The sequence below is a fragment of the Coregonus lavaretus genome (assembly GCF_964263955.1).
Source record: "Coregonus lavaretus genome assembly, chromosome: 4".
Taxonomy (NCBI): domain Eukaryota; kingdom Metazoa; phylum Chordata; class Actinopteri; order Salmoniformes; family Salmonidae; genus Coregonus; species Coregonus lavaretus.
The window spans coordinates 66,533,405-66,550,245 of record NC_139991.1 but is presented as its reverse complement, the minus strand read 5'-3'; the positions used below and the strand labels follow the sequence as shown (position 1 = coordinate 66,550,245).

At 43.7% G+C, this 16,841-nt stretch overlaps 1 protein-coding gene across 4 annotated transcripts in view; it reads left to right on the top strand.

Moving 5' to 3' along the window:
* The window catches only part of LOC311128460 (ubiquitin carboxyl-terminal hydrolase 20-like), a 28,451-nt gene extending 12,897 nt beyond the window's left edge, over nt 1–15,554 (top strand). For 2 of the 4 annotated variants that reach the window (XM_084160616.1, XM_084160614.1), the window contains exons 16-25: nt 29–74; nt 248–428; nt 1,059–1,185; nt 1,398–1,567; nt 2,397–2,478; nt 2,773–2,881; nt 3,001–3,103; nt 3,460–3,528; nt 3,641–3,819; nt 7,332–9,444. In XM_084160616.1, the coding sequence (XP_084016742.1) occupies nt 29–74; nt 248–428; nt 1,059–1,185; nt 1,398–1,567; nt 2,397–2,478; nt 2,773–2,881; nt 3,001–3,103; nt 3,460–3,528; nt 3,641–3,804 (1,051 nt within the window). In that variant the 3' untranslated portion in view covers nt 3,805–3,819; nt 7,332–9,444. Of the gene's footprint in view, nt 1–28; nt 75–247; nt 429–1,058; nt 1,186–1,397; nt 1,641–2,396; nt 2,479–2,772; nt 2,882–3,000; nt 3,104–3,459; nt 3,529–3,640; nt 3,820–7,331; nt 9,445–13,225 lie in introns of those variants that run through there. The other 2 variants (XM_084160615.1, XR_014613211.1) reach the window with 2 other exon arrangements.
* Nucleotides 15,555–16,841: the final 1,287 nt, after the last annotated feature.

Here is a 16,841-nt window from a genome sequence, read left to right as displayed (position 1 = left end):
TTTTAATACTCTTTCACTTATCTTGCAGATTGAGAAATGGTGTTAAATATTGCAAAGTACTTCGGCTACCTGAGGTAACGCTCTTATCTTTGTCCCCTTCTGTGATGTCATACTTTGACTTCCTGCATTTGACTTCCTGCGACTAAAGATACCGAAGTTGTGAAATGTTGTTGATTTTCATAGTGAAGATAATGCATTTGTTTCAGGAAATCTACATTAAACATTTTGTGTGTGTGTGTGTGTACAGATTCTGTGCATTCACCTGAAGCGTTTTCGTCATGAGGTGATGTACTCCTTCAAGATCAACAGTCACGTGGCCTTCCCATTGGAGGGACTCGACCTCCGACCTTTCCTGGCCAAGGACAGCCTCTCCCAGATCACCACATACGACCTGCTGTCCGTCATCTGTCACCATGGCACCGCAGGCAGTTAGTAACAAGTGACAGTCGACTGACTGTACTACCTGATGTTTAGGGAACATGGTTGTTAGGCTTCAAGGTTTTGATTCAACTCAAAATGTGACACTCAAAATGTGTGTCAAAATTCAACTCATATAAAAATGTGAGAGTACCACATCCTGTAACGTTCAGCTGCAAGTTACAGAAAGGGAGGTCATGACACAGAAAAAGATAGCTGCACACTGATGAATGCTGTTGGTTTCACAGCATACCTTTATCTACATTTCTGCAATTCCTCACTCTCTCACTTTCTCTTTCTTTCTTTCTTTCTCTCACTTTTTCTTTCTTTCTTTCTTTCTTTCTTTCTTTCTTTCTTTCTTTCTTTCTTTCTTTCTTTCTTTCTTTCTTTCTTTCTTTCTTTCTTTCTTTCTTTCTTTCTTTCTTTCTTTCTTTCTTTCTTTCTTTCTTTCTTTCTTTCTTTCTTTCTTTCTTTCTTTCTTTCTTTCTTTCTCTCACTCTTTCTTTCTTTCACTCTTTCTTTCTTTCTTTCTCACTCTTTCTCTTTCGTTCTTTCTTTCTTTCTTTCTTTCTTTCTTTCTTTCTTTCTTTCTTTTTTTCTTTCTTTCTTTCTTTCATCCATCCATCCATCCATCCATCCAGGTGGTCACTACATAGCGTACTGTCAGAACGTGATCAACGGTCAGTGGTATGAGTTTGATGACCAGTATGTAACAGAGGTCCATGAGACGGTGGTGCAGAATGCTGAGGCCTATGTGCTGTTCTACAGGTGACACTCTAACCTTCATACCACATTACAATGATAATACAAATGTATTGCTGTTTTGCTGAACTAATGTATTTGTGTGTGTGTGTGTGTGTGTGTGTGTGTGTGTGTGTGTGTGTGTGTCGGGTCATGTGTGTATATGTGTGCCTGCATGCGTGTGTGTGCCTGTGTGCTCACCTGTGTGTGCGTATCCATCTGTGTGTGTGTGTCCACAGGAAGAGCAGTGAGGAGTCGGTGAGGGAGAGGCAGAAGGTTGTGGCTCTAGCCAACATGAAGGAGTCCAGCCTGCTGCAGTTCTACATCTCCAGAGAGTGGCTCAACAAGTTCAACACCTTCACTGAGCCAGGGCCCATCAGCAACCACACCTTTCTCTGCCAGCACGGAGGTCAGTACTGTACTGAACCTACCACCTCAACCCATCCTAAACATCAACCACACCTTTCTCTGCCAGCACGGAGGTCAGTACTGTACTCAACCTACCACCAGAACCCATCCTGAACATCAACCAGACTCAATCTATAGAAGACCTGGGCTCACTTCAAGTAGTACTTGTTTTCTTTCAAATACTTTAAGATGTGCTTGATTGAGCTTCCTGGCACAGTGGAACCAATATAGTAGTCTGAAAAGTGCAAACTCCACCCATCTGATCCAGTGGATGCTGCTGAGGGGAGGACGGCTCATAATAATGGCTGGAATGGAGTATAATGGATGGAATGGAGTGGTATCAAACACAAAAACCATTCCATTTACTCCATTCCAGCCATTATTATAAGCCGTTCTCCCCTCAGCAGCCTCCACTGATCTGGTCTGAGGGTTTAGGGATTCTATTTCTATGCCCTCACCAACCCCACCATCAGTCCCCAAGCACAACCACTCTCAACCCCAAGCACAACCACTCTCAGCACCAAGCACAACCACTCTCAGCACCAAGCACAACCACTCTCAGCCCCAAGCACAACCACTCTCAACCCCAAGCACAACCACTCTCAACCCCAAGCACAACCACTCTCAACCCCAAGCACAACCACTCTCAACCCCAAGCACAACCACTCTCAACCCCAAGCACAACCACTCTCAACCCCAAGCACAACCACTCTCAACCCCAAGCACAACCACTCTCAAACCCAAGCACAACCACTCTCAACCCCAAGCACAACCACTCTCAACCCCAATTCAACCTCATTGAAATAATCTTCTTCACATGTTTTGTCCAGGGATCCCACCCAATAAGTACCACTACATTGACGACCTGGTGGTGATCCTGCCCCAGAATGTGTGGGAGTACCTGTACAACAGGTAAGATGAGACTCTGTCTGTCCGACTGTCTGTCTTCCTACCCACCTGTCTGTCTGTCTAATTGACTGTCCATCTATCTCTGTCCATCAGACTGTCTAACTGACTGTCCATCTCACTCTCTGTCCAGCTGTCTCTCGGTCTAACTGACTGTCCACATGTCTCTCTGTCCATCAGACTGTCTGTCTAACTGACTGTCCATCTCACTCTCTGTCCAGCTGTCTCTCGGTCTGACTGACTGTCCACATGTCTCTCTGTCCATCAGACTGTGTGTCTAACTGTTTGTCTGTGTCCTAGTTTTGGAGGAGGCCCAGCAGTGAACCACCTGTACGTATGTGCTATCTGCCAGGTGGAGTTAGAGGCTCTGATCAAACGCAGAAAGGTGGAAATAGACACCTTTATCAGGGTAAGAGGGATGGGTCACTGTGTTTGTGTGTGTGCGTGCCTGTAAGTGTGTGTGTGTGTGCGTGCGTGTGTGTGTGTCCTGTATCAAAGGCCTCACCTGTTCTCCCGGTCTGTCTCCAGTTGAATAAAGAGTTCCAGGCGGAGGAGGCTCCTACAGTAATCCTGTGTATCAGCATGCAGTGGTTCAGGGAGTGGGAGAACTTCGTCAAGGGCAAAGACAACGGTACAATTCTATGAGAATGGTTGATTTATAATCAGAGGCATTACAGTACCAATGAAAGCTAAAGATCTGAATTACTTAATACTCTATCATTATCACATTGTATCCTCTGTTCAGACCAGGGCCCATATCCACAAAGTGCCTCAGAGTAGGAGTGCTGATCTAGGATCAGGTCCCCACCTGTCCATATAATATTATTCATGATGATCTAAAAGACTGAACTGATCCTAGATCAGCATTCCTACTCTGAGACGATTTATGAATACTGGCCCGGATATGTAGAGGGGATGAATACAGTCTCAAATGTTCTTTAGTAACGACACTAAAGCTCTTGGTGGTGTTTGTCATTGTCTTCTTAGAGCCCCCTGGTCCTATTGACAACAGTAAGATTGGTGTGATGAAAGGGGGACACGTACAACTAAAGCAAAGTAAGCAGTATATGCTTATACACATTCACATTGTGTCTGGGTGTCGGTTGGTTGGTCTATCTGTGGGTGCTTGATCCTGTGTGTATTGGTCTGTGCCTGTGTGTGTTCCTAGGGGCTGACTATGGTCAGATCTCAGAGGAGACGTGGCAGTATCTTCTCAGTATCTATGGTGGAGGGCCTGAAACTGCAGTAAGACAGACAGTGCCGGCCCCGGCCCCCGACACAGACAGCCTGCACAGAGAGCGGAAGATGGAGGCAGAGACCAGGGCACTCTGAGAAACACACACAATGGTGAGACAGCACACACACACACACACACACACACACACACGTTGTGTTTACAAACACAAACACACACACCCAAACACACACATAGGCATGTTGTTTTTACAAACACACACACGCAAGTATCATCTCTGCCCGCTGACGGTTTTCCACATCCATACACAAGAACCCACACATCAACATCAGTTCCCACTGACAAACACGCAAACACACACACACACACACACACACACACACACACACACCCACCCACCCACCTCAGGTCTAAGGAAGATGTAGCATAAACATTCCTATCTTACATTTACATTACATTTACGTCATTTAGCAGACGCTCTTATCCAGAGCGACTCTACTAAACACTTCAGTACTAGACCTTTTGGCTCCTGTAACTGTCTGGGACCGTTACAGTCCACTCACTTTGTTCTCTCACGTAGCTCATGTCATTCTCATGCTTCCACACAAGTGATTCCTGAGTTAATTAAGTAATTAACATTCCATCATGCTTAGGGTCATGTATAAAAATGATGGGCAGCCCATTATTTTGGCTACCATGGCTATGCCCTCATAGGATGACAATGCCCCCATCCACAGGGCACAAGTAATCACTAAACGGTTTGATAAGCATGAAACCGATGTAAACCATATACCATGGCCTTCTCAGTCACCAGATCTCAACCCAATTGAACACTTATGGGAGATTCTGGAGCGGCGCCTGAGATGGCGTTTTCCACCACCATCAACAAAACACCAAATTATTAAGCTTTATGTTGGTGTTTCCTTTATTTTGTCAGTTACCTGTACATTCTGTGTGTGTGTGTGTGGTGGGGGGGAGGTAGGTAATGTACTTAATGTATAAACAGTTTGTAAATCAGCCCAACTGTGTTTGAGATTCCAGATACTGTAACTAAATCGAAGGGCCCTGAAGGGGAATTTGTCTTGCACAATAAAACATAAAAAGCTAGGCAAGTCTACTAGAGGTGTGAACGTATGAAACGTTTAAATGAAACTGAATCGGTAACGCTAAATAAAAAATTCTTAATGGAAAATGTTCGTTTTTTTCCCCCCACAATATGCAAATAGGCCTACAGAACGCAACAATGCTGTAAAGTGAGTAGGAGGAGTTATGCATCTTTCAAATTAATTGCCACTGATATAAAGTGCTCTGCACGTCCTTGTCGTTAAGTTGGAAATAGAACGCTGATTACAGAAATGATTGCGGTTGATATGCAGCCATTGTCAAGGCCTACTTGAGTTGCGAGGTAATTTGCTAAATGAAGAACTGCAAGTGCATCTTTCTCATCAATATCACTGGGAGTTGAGACATACAGTTTAAAAATGTGTCCCTTTTTAACCAGTAGGTAGCTGCATCTTTTTTGCCCTGTGTTTGATTTGTAAGCTTAAACTAGGTGGGCAGGCTTTCGTTAAACATGAAACAAAGTAGGCCCCTAGACTAATTAATACACTATTTGCCTATATCAAAACAATGTTTTGTCTGGAACCTGCCCAGGCTTAGGGGGGATTTTAACCCAGTGGCGGTCAGTGCCATTTAAGATGAGGGAGGACGATTATTTTTTGAATGAGCATGGCCTTATTTCTGTTACAGCATATACGCTCTCTCCTCCTCTCACATTTTCCCTTCACTTGTGGACATCAGTGCACAACACATCAACTTTCCAAGCCAAAAAATGCATATCATAACCGCTACACACAGCCTACATCGTTGTCACCATATTAGCTAATGTCATAGTTATAGTAGCTATGTTGACTAACACGTTAGTAAACCCACTACAATCATGCAGTACAGTCAGCAAGCAGTTTAGCAGTTACACTGGCCCAGAGGAGGACGGAAACTAGCTGTCCTCCGGCTATCCCATGGTGCTACGCTACAGAGTGCTGTTGAGGCTACTATAGACCTTTATTGCAAAACAGTGTGTTTTAATCAATTATTTGGTGAAGTGAATATATTTAGTGTAGTTTTATCTAAAAAGGATAACTTTTTCTAAATGTTTCAATAGTTTTATTTTTCTGAAATTCACTGAGGAGGATGGTCCTCCCCTTCCTCCTCTGCGGAGCCTCCTCTGTTGTAACCTATTTGCAAAACAGCCTAAAAAAGGCGAGATGCATCTATTATTCCAAAACTGCAGCTCGTGATTGGAACACACATTTCTCTTCTTTAATCAACCAGTCCATTTTGAATTTGTGATAAAGCTGTTGTGATTTAGCAAGGAATGTAGCTTGACTACAGTTTTGATTGTGTATCCCATCAGTTAGATACGTTTTTATAGGCAGTAATTTCTGTAGGCCTAATGGGAGCGTGTGTAGAGGGAGCGGTCGTATCGAAATTGAGAGACAAGTAACAAAAGGAAAAGAGAATGTAGGGAGAAGAACTGTGATCACTTGGCTATGTTTCATTTTTGTTGTGAGTCGCTAATGCACATAAAAAATGGAAGGAACACTGAGTCAATGTGAATTAACGGTTGTCTTTGTGACAAAATGTCACCTGCCTGTTCAGGCAGCCACAAAGCATATTATAGATGCCTAAATGCGTCCGCATGCTTCCCAGCCAAAACAGTTTGAAAGAGTTTATGGTCCTCTGTAGCTCAGCTGGTAGAGCACGGCGCTTGGAACGCCAAGGTAGTGGGTTCGATCCCCGGGACCACCCATACGTAAAAATGTATGCACACATGACTGTAAGTCGCTTTGGATAAAAGCGTCTGCTAAATGGCATATTATTATTATGATTATTATATATTATGAAGACATTTTGTGACGTTTTGGACTTCGGTAAGGGTTTTTTCGATTGTTCGGGCACACCAATGTTTTTCTGGAGGCAAGCCGAAGTCGGTAGGCGAAGTCTACGTCCCTTCGTTGGTGAATGGTCAACAGTAGGGATTCTTCAGAAAAGTTTTTGTTGACATTCAATGATAGATGACTTATTTTCATGTACATTTTCTCATTGAGAAATGCTGCACCAAACATCTTAGTCGCGCAATTTTACATCTAACTAAGATATCCTCGAGAAAATTGTCAAAATTAATGAGATGTCTTGAGTTATATTAATTCGGACTATTTTGAGGAAGTGTATACTGGCTACGGCATCTCAAGATGGACAAACAGTACTATTGCCGCTTTTTTCTCGTTTTACAAGTGAAGGTCTTTTAAGGGTGTATGCGAGCACACTTGTTCGGTTCACCTATCCAAGCTCAGCTAGGCTTCATCCAAACCCGAAGCATGCGGAAGCCTACTGTATGACTGCGGTAGAACTTCACTGCCCCCTAGCAGTCATACCATGCAATAGGATTTCTCGTTGAATTTTGTGACATTTTCTTATAGTTTTAATGGAACCCCCCCAAAAATGGCAGTTTAAATGTCAAGAAAATGGTTCAATTTGTCACATCCCTACATTCTACAAAAAATACTACACACCAGAATACACAGAATTCCTGCAAGTCAATTTCCATATGCCCTTGGTGTATTTTCCTCTTTTATCAGCAATGTTTTCCTTCCCTCCCTTCTAGGTCGTCTGTCTGTCTGACTCCTACACTGGCCCTCACTGGAGCTGAGGGGTTTGATTTGCACCTTGGTGAAGAGAAGCCTTGTCGTGAGCACTTTGTATAATGTAGCAATGCGCCTCATTCTATTACCTGTGCAGAAAGACGTAGTTGTCAATTATCATCCTATCGTAGTGGAAAAGGTGTTATTTATTGAACAAATCTTAATAAGATGTTTAAGTGAAAAATATAACATTGCGTGACACCATGTCTCTGAAGCTGTTTTGGCAGTTATGGTTGGTTGGTTAACTCTAAAACAAAATGGCTGCTGTACTAGGTGTTTCATCGTTAAAGGTGTTCAGACGAGAAGTGGAGGGAGGGAGTGGCGTTTGGGACCATGATGCCGAGGGGCGTGACATCATCAGTGTTAATTGCTGCTTGACGACTCGGGTCAACATGTACATTCTTCTCCACACAAGACATTCAATTACGACACGTCGGCCACTCATTTTTTTTTTATTTTCACGAGACAACCAAAGAGGACGGATGTGAAAAAAGTAAAAGGATGTTCAGAGCGTGTTGAATGTTGTGCTCCTTTCCGAGGAGGACTGCAATGTTTTCCGATTGTCGTGACTCGTGGCGTCTCATCGCATAGTCAATTGACTTTACGATGTATATATTTAAATTATACAGATTAAGGCTCATCCCATCAAGACCCTCTAGTAGTGTATGTTTACAGACAGTATGAACAAGCAGATGAGGGGATTCTCTCTCTTTCCGTTCCTTAGAGAATGAGTTCACAAGGTGTTTAGGTGTAGGAGATGAGCCTTGTCCCAGATCTGTTTGTGCCGCCTTGCCAACTCTCTATGGTCTAGTTGGCAAGACGGCACAAACAGTTCTCGGACCAGGCTAATAGGAAACCGCAGCAGATCTACAGGAGAGGAGGGGACCCTCAGGAGAGTAGCCCCAGTTCAGTATATCAGGCTAGTAGGGGAGGAAAGAGAGGGGTGTCCTACCCCCAGTCCACCTGCAGGGATAGAGGTAGAGGTGACCGGTGTGGAAGAGTGCGAAGGGGTGTATCTGTCAAATCTCTATCACGTCTCGTACTTCTCCCCAGCTCCATAACCCAGAATTCACCACTCCCCCAGGTCACTGGCCTGTACCTGCCTGCACTCGTCTCTCTGCTTTGAGGAAATATCATATTCATCCTTATCCCTCTTACCATAAAGGTTCATTAATCTGCAGTGTGCATGTTAGTACTGCACGCTCACACAGAGGTTCAAACTTGTTTTCCTTTTTTTTGGAAGCAGGAGGATGTTGTTGTGTGCACTCTTAGAAAAAAGTGTTCCAAAAGGGTTCTGAGGCTGTCCCCATAGGAGAACCCTTTTTGGTTCCTGGTAGAACTCGTTCTACATGGAACCCAAAAGGGTTCTACATGGAACCCAAAATGGGTTCTTCAAAGGGTTCTCCTATGGGGACAGCCGAATAACCCTTTTTGGTTCTAGATAGCACCTTTTTTTCTGTGTATAAGAGGGAGATGATGCAATGCAAGCAGGGATGTCATTATGAGCTTCACCTGATTTCTGATTCCCTGAGTATGCCAACTAGCCATTTAAAGGTTAACTAACATACATTCAAGCATGTATATGGCTACTGTAGCAATGCTAAGTAATGGATGCTGAGTGACTAGTCGGTCCAAACAGTGTTGGAACCTAAATGTAAAGGTTTGAGTGATTCTGTGCTGCCGTGCTGGTAATTGGTATGTCAGTGTCCAAAGAGAAGAGAAGTACATCTTTTCACCTCACTTCTGAATTCCTGGTTTGTGTGTCTACGTTGGGTTGTGTACACACACACTTGCATGTAAGAGTTTTATTTTCACTGGTAAATGATTGAACATAAAGATGTTGCTGTGGGGGATTGCATAGATAATGACTCTCCTCTTGTCTTTATCCGAAAGAATAATATGAGTTAATCAACTGATGTTTTTCAATGACAAGAGTGTGTCTGTCATGGTCATAGTGATGATGATCTTTTGATGCTATTTGACTTCCGTGGTTGATCCACACTCAGATGATTGTCTGTGAATGTCTGGAAATGTAATTATAGATTATTATATGATTAAAAGCCTGCTCTATCTTTTGCTTGGTGTGTAATCATATTTGAAAACTGGTTTTCACACAAAGGCACAGTACATTGTTGAATTAGAACCAGGAGTTTGGTTTACACTGGCAGGGGCGTGGCCAGAAAACAAAACAATTATTCCAGAGGTTTTGCTGGCATCTATTTAACTAATATTCTCATTCTAATCAATATCTTTCACTTTGATGTATTCATGACTACTTGCCTATCCCACTGCCACGCCCCATAGTATACGCTGATTAGTGGTTTAGCATCTGGTTATAATGATTCCTCTCACAGACTATGCCATCTTTCCAGACACTTATAATAAGGGAGGAGTTATGATTTATAATCTCAGTATTCAAATATCATTTCTAATGTTGGAATGATGGCCAGATCAATAGGTAATCTAGAAGACCAGACGCTTCCCATTGATTAAGGTTTTAGGGACGTTTAGGGCCACTTACCCCCTACTGCATGCTGGGTAAAATAATGTAATTGGACACACCCTCTTCTTGCTTTTGTGACCCCCATTTATTGTGTGCTTGCACATGTCCACAGTCTATGTGTATGTGTGAGTGTGTGTTTGCATGCACTTGAGGTTGTGTGTGAAAGAGAGAGAACAGTGTCGTCTCACTTTGTGGGACTATGATGTCATAGACTTTGTCTCCTACGCCTGGCTCTGCTCTGGCTGTATCAAGCTAACCCAGACAGAGGCAGACAGAGTGAGGACTAAGGAGAGGAGGAACAAAAGGAGAAGGGGAGATAGGGGGAGGTGAAAGGATAGAGCACACTGATCATCCTTTGCAGACAGGAGCAGGTAAACAACATACAAGGTGAGTGATAGAGGTAACATGTACCCCTCTGTTTTTAAAGGCTCTGCTTGATCAATCCCCCCTCTCTCTTTGACCCACCCAAACACGACTGCTGCTGGATCGCTCCACTGTTTCAAAACATTGTCGTGTGCCTCTGTCTGCAGCCTCTGACCACTGCATGTGTGACTGTGTTCTGCAGCAGCTGTCTGATTGAGAGTGAAATACTGTGATGTTCCTGTACAGACAGTGTTTTGTCACCACAATCTGGGTGTGCTGTGTATCTGACTGTAGACATGCAGATTTCATACAGTGTGTTTATAATAGATGTTACTTCATTTTCTGACACTGTCAGTAAAGGGCAGAGTCTCAATTTCACAGATATTGACTGAATCTTTCTGGAGAAACCAAGCCTCATTAAATAAATGATTGATGATGGTTAAATAACTATATTATGTGCATGACTTTCAGCCTTTGCCTGTGCTATAACTGAATAAGAACATGGAACGTATGACAGGGATGCTGTGCAGGCTACTGTACACAAAGCTGTGATGGGTTGGGGCTGTCCCGTCCTTCTCGCCCCATCGACTGACATCATTGGCTAATTTGGATGTCTTTGGTCTTTGCTAGTGGCCTTTGCATGATGCACAAAGACTGGTTGTGATCTAGACAGGTCAATGTCTACTGCCAGTACATCACCATGCTCTTATCTGGTTAAATTGACTGGTGTAATTATTCGTTCTAATAGATTACATGGAAATACAAATTCTTATGTAAGATAAAATGTATGCCACACAAAGTAGGATGGCCTGCAACTCATGGCTTTAGGGTCATGTATGTTTCAGGGTAATGTTCATAATGGATCTCATATCTACCATGACAACTACAGTACCAGTCAAAAGTTTGCACACAACTACTCATTCAAGGGTTTTTCTTTATTTTTACTATTTTCTACATTGTAGAATAATAGTGAAGACATCACAACTATGAAATAACACATATGGAATCATGTAGTAACCAAAATAAGCAAAGAGAAACAACAGTCCATCAGTACTTTAAGACATGAAGGTCAGTCAATACGTAACATTTCAAGAACCTTGAAAGTTTCTTCAAGTGCAGTCGCAAAAACCATCAAGTGCTATGATGAAACTGGCTCTCATGGGGACCGCCACAGGAAAGGAAGACCCAGAGTTACCTCTGCTGCAGAGGATAAGTTCATTAGAGTTACCAGCCTCAGAAATTGCTGCCCGAATAAATGCTTCACGGAGTTCAAGTAACAGACACTTCTCAACATCAACTGTTCAGAGGAGACTGCGTGAATCAGGCCTTCATGGTCGAATTTCTGCAAAGAAACCACTACTAAAGGACACCAATAAGAAGAAGAGACTTGCTTGGGCCAAGAAACACGAGCAATTGACATTAGACCGGTGTAGCTCAGTTGGTAGAGCATGGCTCTTGCAACGCCAGGGTTGTGGGTTCGATTCCCACGGGGGGCCAGTATAAAAAAAATTATGCACTCACTAATTGTAGGTTGCTCTGGATAAGAGCGTCTGCTAAATGACTAAAATGGAAAAATGGAAATGGAAATCTGTCCTTTGGTCTGAGATTTCTGGCTCCAACCGCCGTGTCTTTGTGAGACACAGAGTAGGTGAACGGATGATCTCCGCATGTGTGGTTCCCACCGTGAAGCATGGAGGAGGAGGTGTGAGGGTGCTTTGCTGGTCACACTGTCAGTGATTTATTTAGAATTCAAGGCACACTTAACCAGAATGGCTACCACAGCATTCTGCAGTGATACGCCATCCCATCTGGTTTGCGCTTAATGGGACTATCATTTGTTTTTCAACAGGACAATGATCCAACACACCCCCAGGCTGTCTAAGAAGGAGAGTGATGGAGTGCTGCATCAGATGACCTGGCCTCCACAATCACCTAACCTCAACCCAATTGAGATGGTTTGGGATGAGTTGGACTGCAGAGTGAAGGAAAAGCTGCCAACAAGTGCCAACAAGAACTCCTTCAAGACTATTGGAAAAGCATTCCAGGTGAAGCTGGTTGAGAGAATGCCAAGAGTGCGCAAAGCTGTCATTAAGGCAAAGGGTGGCTACTTTGAAGAATCTCAAATATAAAATATATTCTGATTTGTTTAACACTTTTTTGCTTACTACATGATTCCATATGTGTTATTTCATAGTGTTGATGTCTTCACTATTATTCTACAATGTAGAAAATAGTAAAAATGAAGAAAAACCCTTGAATGAGTAGGTGTGTCCAAACTTTTGACTGGTGCTGTATATCTATAGCAAAATAATGGATGGTGGAAATAAGGGTAGGCTACTCTGATTTATTTGATGAATGATGAGCTGAATTGGGTTTTTGTAAAGTGGCATTTCCCATAGCAGTGTCCCAGTGTATGTTTCCTTCTGAACAAGCATTTGTAATCAGCCGTATATGAGTTTGTGTTAGGAGAGACATGTATGTAATGTGAGTAACAGTCGTCTGTGTGTCAGCGTCTACACCGTCTGCTGCACTGTCACGAAGAGCAAACTGGATTTGGCCAGCTTGGCTATGAATTTCTTTATGTTTGACATTACCAACACTTGAGTGATTTTACCAGGCAGTATCCATTGGCTACTACTCCCGGTATGTGTAGGTAGGGCATGTCTACAGTGCCAGAGGATGGCATCAATATTAGGATTACTGGCATGGATCTGTTTGACCTCAGGGGTGGGTATGTCTGTCTGTCTGTCTGAGACTGTATAAATGAGAAAATAGGGAACATTTATTAGACAGATAACAGAGAGAATAAAAAAAATAGTAAGTTAGACTGTTGGTTTGCGTCTCATCCACTGTGTGTCTACGGCAGCACAGTCTGTATTAGATAGCCTTGTAGTGTCAGTGTGTGACTGGAAAGGAAAGATTGGGAGACAGACTGAGAGATGACTCCCATTAACACCTCGTTCTCCTTTTCTCCTCTCACTCTCTTCTCAGGCTCATACATCCCCAGCTGAGGATCCCACACCGACGGCAACCCTTCCATGGCCAAAGACTGACCAGAACCACATTTGGTAATAGAACACTTGTCAGAGCCATAGTAAACCATACTCACGATGACCCATATACTGACGTGATGAAGGAGAGATGGACAAATATCCAACACTTCCCCTCCTTACTGGCACTAGAGAAGGACTTTCCAGAACAGACTAATATCTCTAGCACAGAATTAAGAAACACTGGAGCATAAGCTACCCCATATATTGCCCTCAGTCTATGGGCCCAGCTAGGCTTCTCATCACAGTCCATCTTGGAACAGATGAAGCTGATGTAAATATTGACATTGTGTGGCTGCCTGTCCTCATCTGACCTGTACTAAGAGAGAGAGAAGAGAAAGTTCTGGGAGCTCATCAACTGGCGGTGACCTTCTTTGACTCCTCAACTGGCGGTGACCTCAGAGCTGCCGTAGGGGCAGAGTTGGTTGTGAGGCAGCTGTCTGCTGCGGTTGACATACAACCAACAGTCTGACTTTCTCTTCTTTTACTCCCTCTGTTTGTTCTCTTGTTGTAGCTACACCTCTTTCTCTCTCGGTCAAAGGGTTCAGATAGGAGTGCTGGCATAAACACATTCCGAGGGAAGACACACTCGCTCACTCACTGGAGGCCTGAGTCAATGCTCGCTCACTCACTGGAGGCCTGAGTCAACGCTCGCTAACTCACTGGAGGCCTGAGTCAACGCTCGCTCACTCACTGGAGGCCTGAATCAAAGCTCGCTAACTCACTGGAGGCCTGAGTCAACGCTCGCTAACTCACTGGAGGCCTGAGTCAACACTCTCTCACTCACTGGAGGCTTGAGTCAACGCTCGCTCACTCACTGGAGGCCTAAGTCAACGCTCGCTAACTCACTGGAGGCTTGAGTCAACACTCGCTCACTCACTGGAGGCCTGAGTCAGACTACGCCACTGAGCAAGAAGTGTGTGTGTCAGTGACTGCCATGTCTGTCCGTCCGTCTGTCTGTCCCTGTGAATAAGTGTGAGTGACATCATGTATGTAATGGTTACCGGTGTCTGTCTGTCTGTGTGAATGAGTGAGTGACATCACGTGACATAACGTGTGTGTATATATCAGCATCTAACGTTACGAGTCAAGTCCACTGTGTGTGTGAGTCAAGTCCACTGTGTGTGTGAGTCAAGTCCACTGTGTGTGTGAGTCAAGTCCACTGTGTGTGTGTGAGTCAAGTCCACTGTGTGTGAGTCAAGTCCACTGTGTGTGTGAGTCAAGTCCACTGTGTGTGTGAGTCAAGTCCACTGTGTGTGTGAGTCAAGTCCACTGTGTGTGTCAAGTCCACTGTGCATGTCAAGTCCACTGTCTGTGTCAAGTCCATTGTGTTTGTCTCTCTCCATAAAGCCACCATGGGCTGTGCCATGTGTTCCCAGTTGATTGACATGTGGAGCGTGTCGGTGAGGATAACCAGACGCAGGGCCATGGAACTGTCTGCCCTCCCCGAGGTGCTCCAGGGGGGCTACCACAGAGTCACCAGCCTCCACTACATGTCCTCCTTCTCCGATGCAGAGGACTGCTGCGATGACAACAGTCACAACAGCACTACCGGCAGCTCCTTCACCATGGACTGGCAAGAGACGGATGACTGACCCTGGGGCGGCAGGTAGCCTAGAGGTTAGAGAGGCGGGCCAGAAACCGGACAGTCGCTAGTTCAAATGTGCCCTTGAGCAAAGCACTTAACCCCCAAATCTGCTCCATGGTTACTGCACTGTGGCTGACCCTGGCTTCCAACCCCTCGGGCATGTGTGTGGGGGGTAGGGTTGGAAGTAAAATATGAATTTCTGTAATCTGCGAAGAAAATGGCAAAACGTAAACCCGACATAAGCACGTTGGCTAATCCTCTCTGTGTGTATGTGAGTGATTAAAATGTCCGTCATTGATCAACATTGTATTTATTATTTCTCATCTGTATTATTTTATCGTTTGTTTGTTCTTTTTTACTATAGGGTGAATTAGAAAGCCTTTCTCAGAACTCTCAAAACATCCCACAATGATGTGGCCCTATCGTCAAGACTCACACTCACCTTGTCAATACAGCCAGGAGTTTGTTCTGACTACGGACCTGACCAGGAAAATATAGCCTATAACCAGGGTTGTAGAGAAACATGTAATCAATTACATCTAATCTGATTACAAAAAACTGTAACTGTAATCAGTTACGTTACCAGCAAAACATTTGGACATGTAACTAGTAACTGTAATGGATTACATTTAGAAAGTAACCTACCCAACCTTGCCTATAACTAGCACCTGGAGTTTTTCCTGGTCAGTTCAAGTGAAACACTCTGGGCCCTAATCATAATGTATCAATCTACAATAAATCTAACATTGAAATGCTGTCACTGTCTTATTATAGCTTACTTACTACCATAGCTTGTTTATACAGTCCTGTGTAAGAATTTGTATTAAGTATCTTCCAGTGTGTCAGTCTGAACACACTGCTTAGGAATGCCTTGACGTTGGTCTGTTAAAATGTGGGTGAGGGGAAAAGCTGTTGTGCATTATACAACACCAGCCCCTATTTTGGCAAAGACGTGGACAGACGCTGTGCAGCTACGCACATAACTCTGTCCTGTAGGAGTCTCTCACCAGGGTGAGATCAAGTAGCCTGGTTAAACTACGCTGTGCTCACCATTGTTTTACTTCACATGAGAGCAGCGTTTAGTGTTGTTTAATAACCAGGCTAGAGATTCAGAGCCAGAGAACAGAGAAAACCAACTCCTTTCATGGATAGGAACATTTTGTTCTCATAAAAGAATGATGAAGCGTACTAATTGCCAACAGTAGCATCATGAACATAATCCAGAAGTTGTGCCTTGACCACTAATGTCTGTATGGTCCTGTGTGGCTCAGTTGGTAAGAACTTGGTGATAGCAATACCATGGTTGTGAGGGTATTGGGACAGATTTAAGGTGTACTGAAAAATTCATCCTGAGGCATTCTGAAACATGACATGGTGTGTTGTAACACCACAGAGTCAGGAGTTGTGCAACAACTTGCCAGAGACTGGGAGCACTAACCCAGAAAATATTTAAAACACTGTACAGTGGGGGAAAAAAGTATTTAGTCAGCCACCAATTGTGCAAGTTCTCCCACTTAAAAAGATGAGAGAGGCCTGTAATTTTCATCATAGGTACACGTCAACTATGACAGACAAAATGAGAAAAAAAATTCCAGAAAATCACATTGTAGGATTTTTAATGAATTTATTTGCAAATTATGGTGGAAAATAAGTATTTGGTCAATAACAAAAGTTTCTCAATACTTTGTTATATACCCTTTGTTGGCAATGACACAGGTCAAATGTTTTCTGTAAGTCTTCACAAGGTTTTCACACACTGTTGCTGGTATTTTGGCCCATTCCTCCATGCAGATCTCCTCTAGAGCAGTGATGTTTTGGGGCTGTCGCTGGGCAACACGGACTTTCAGCTCCCTCCAAAGATTTTCAATGGGGTTGAGATCTGGAGACGGGCTAGGCCACTCCAGGACCTTGAAATGCTTCTTACGAAGCCACTCCTTCGTTGCCGGGGCGGTGTGTTTGGGATCATTGT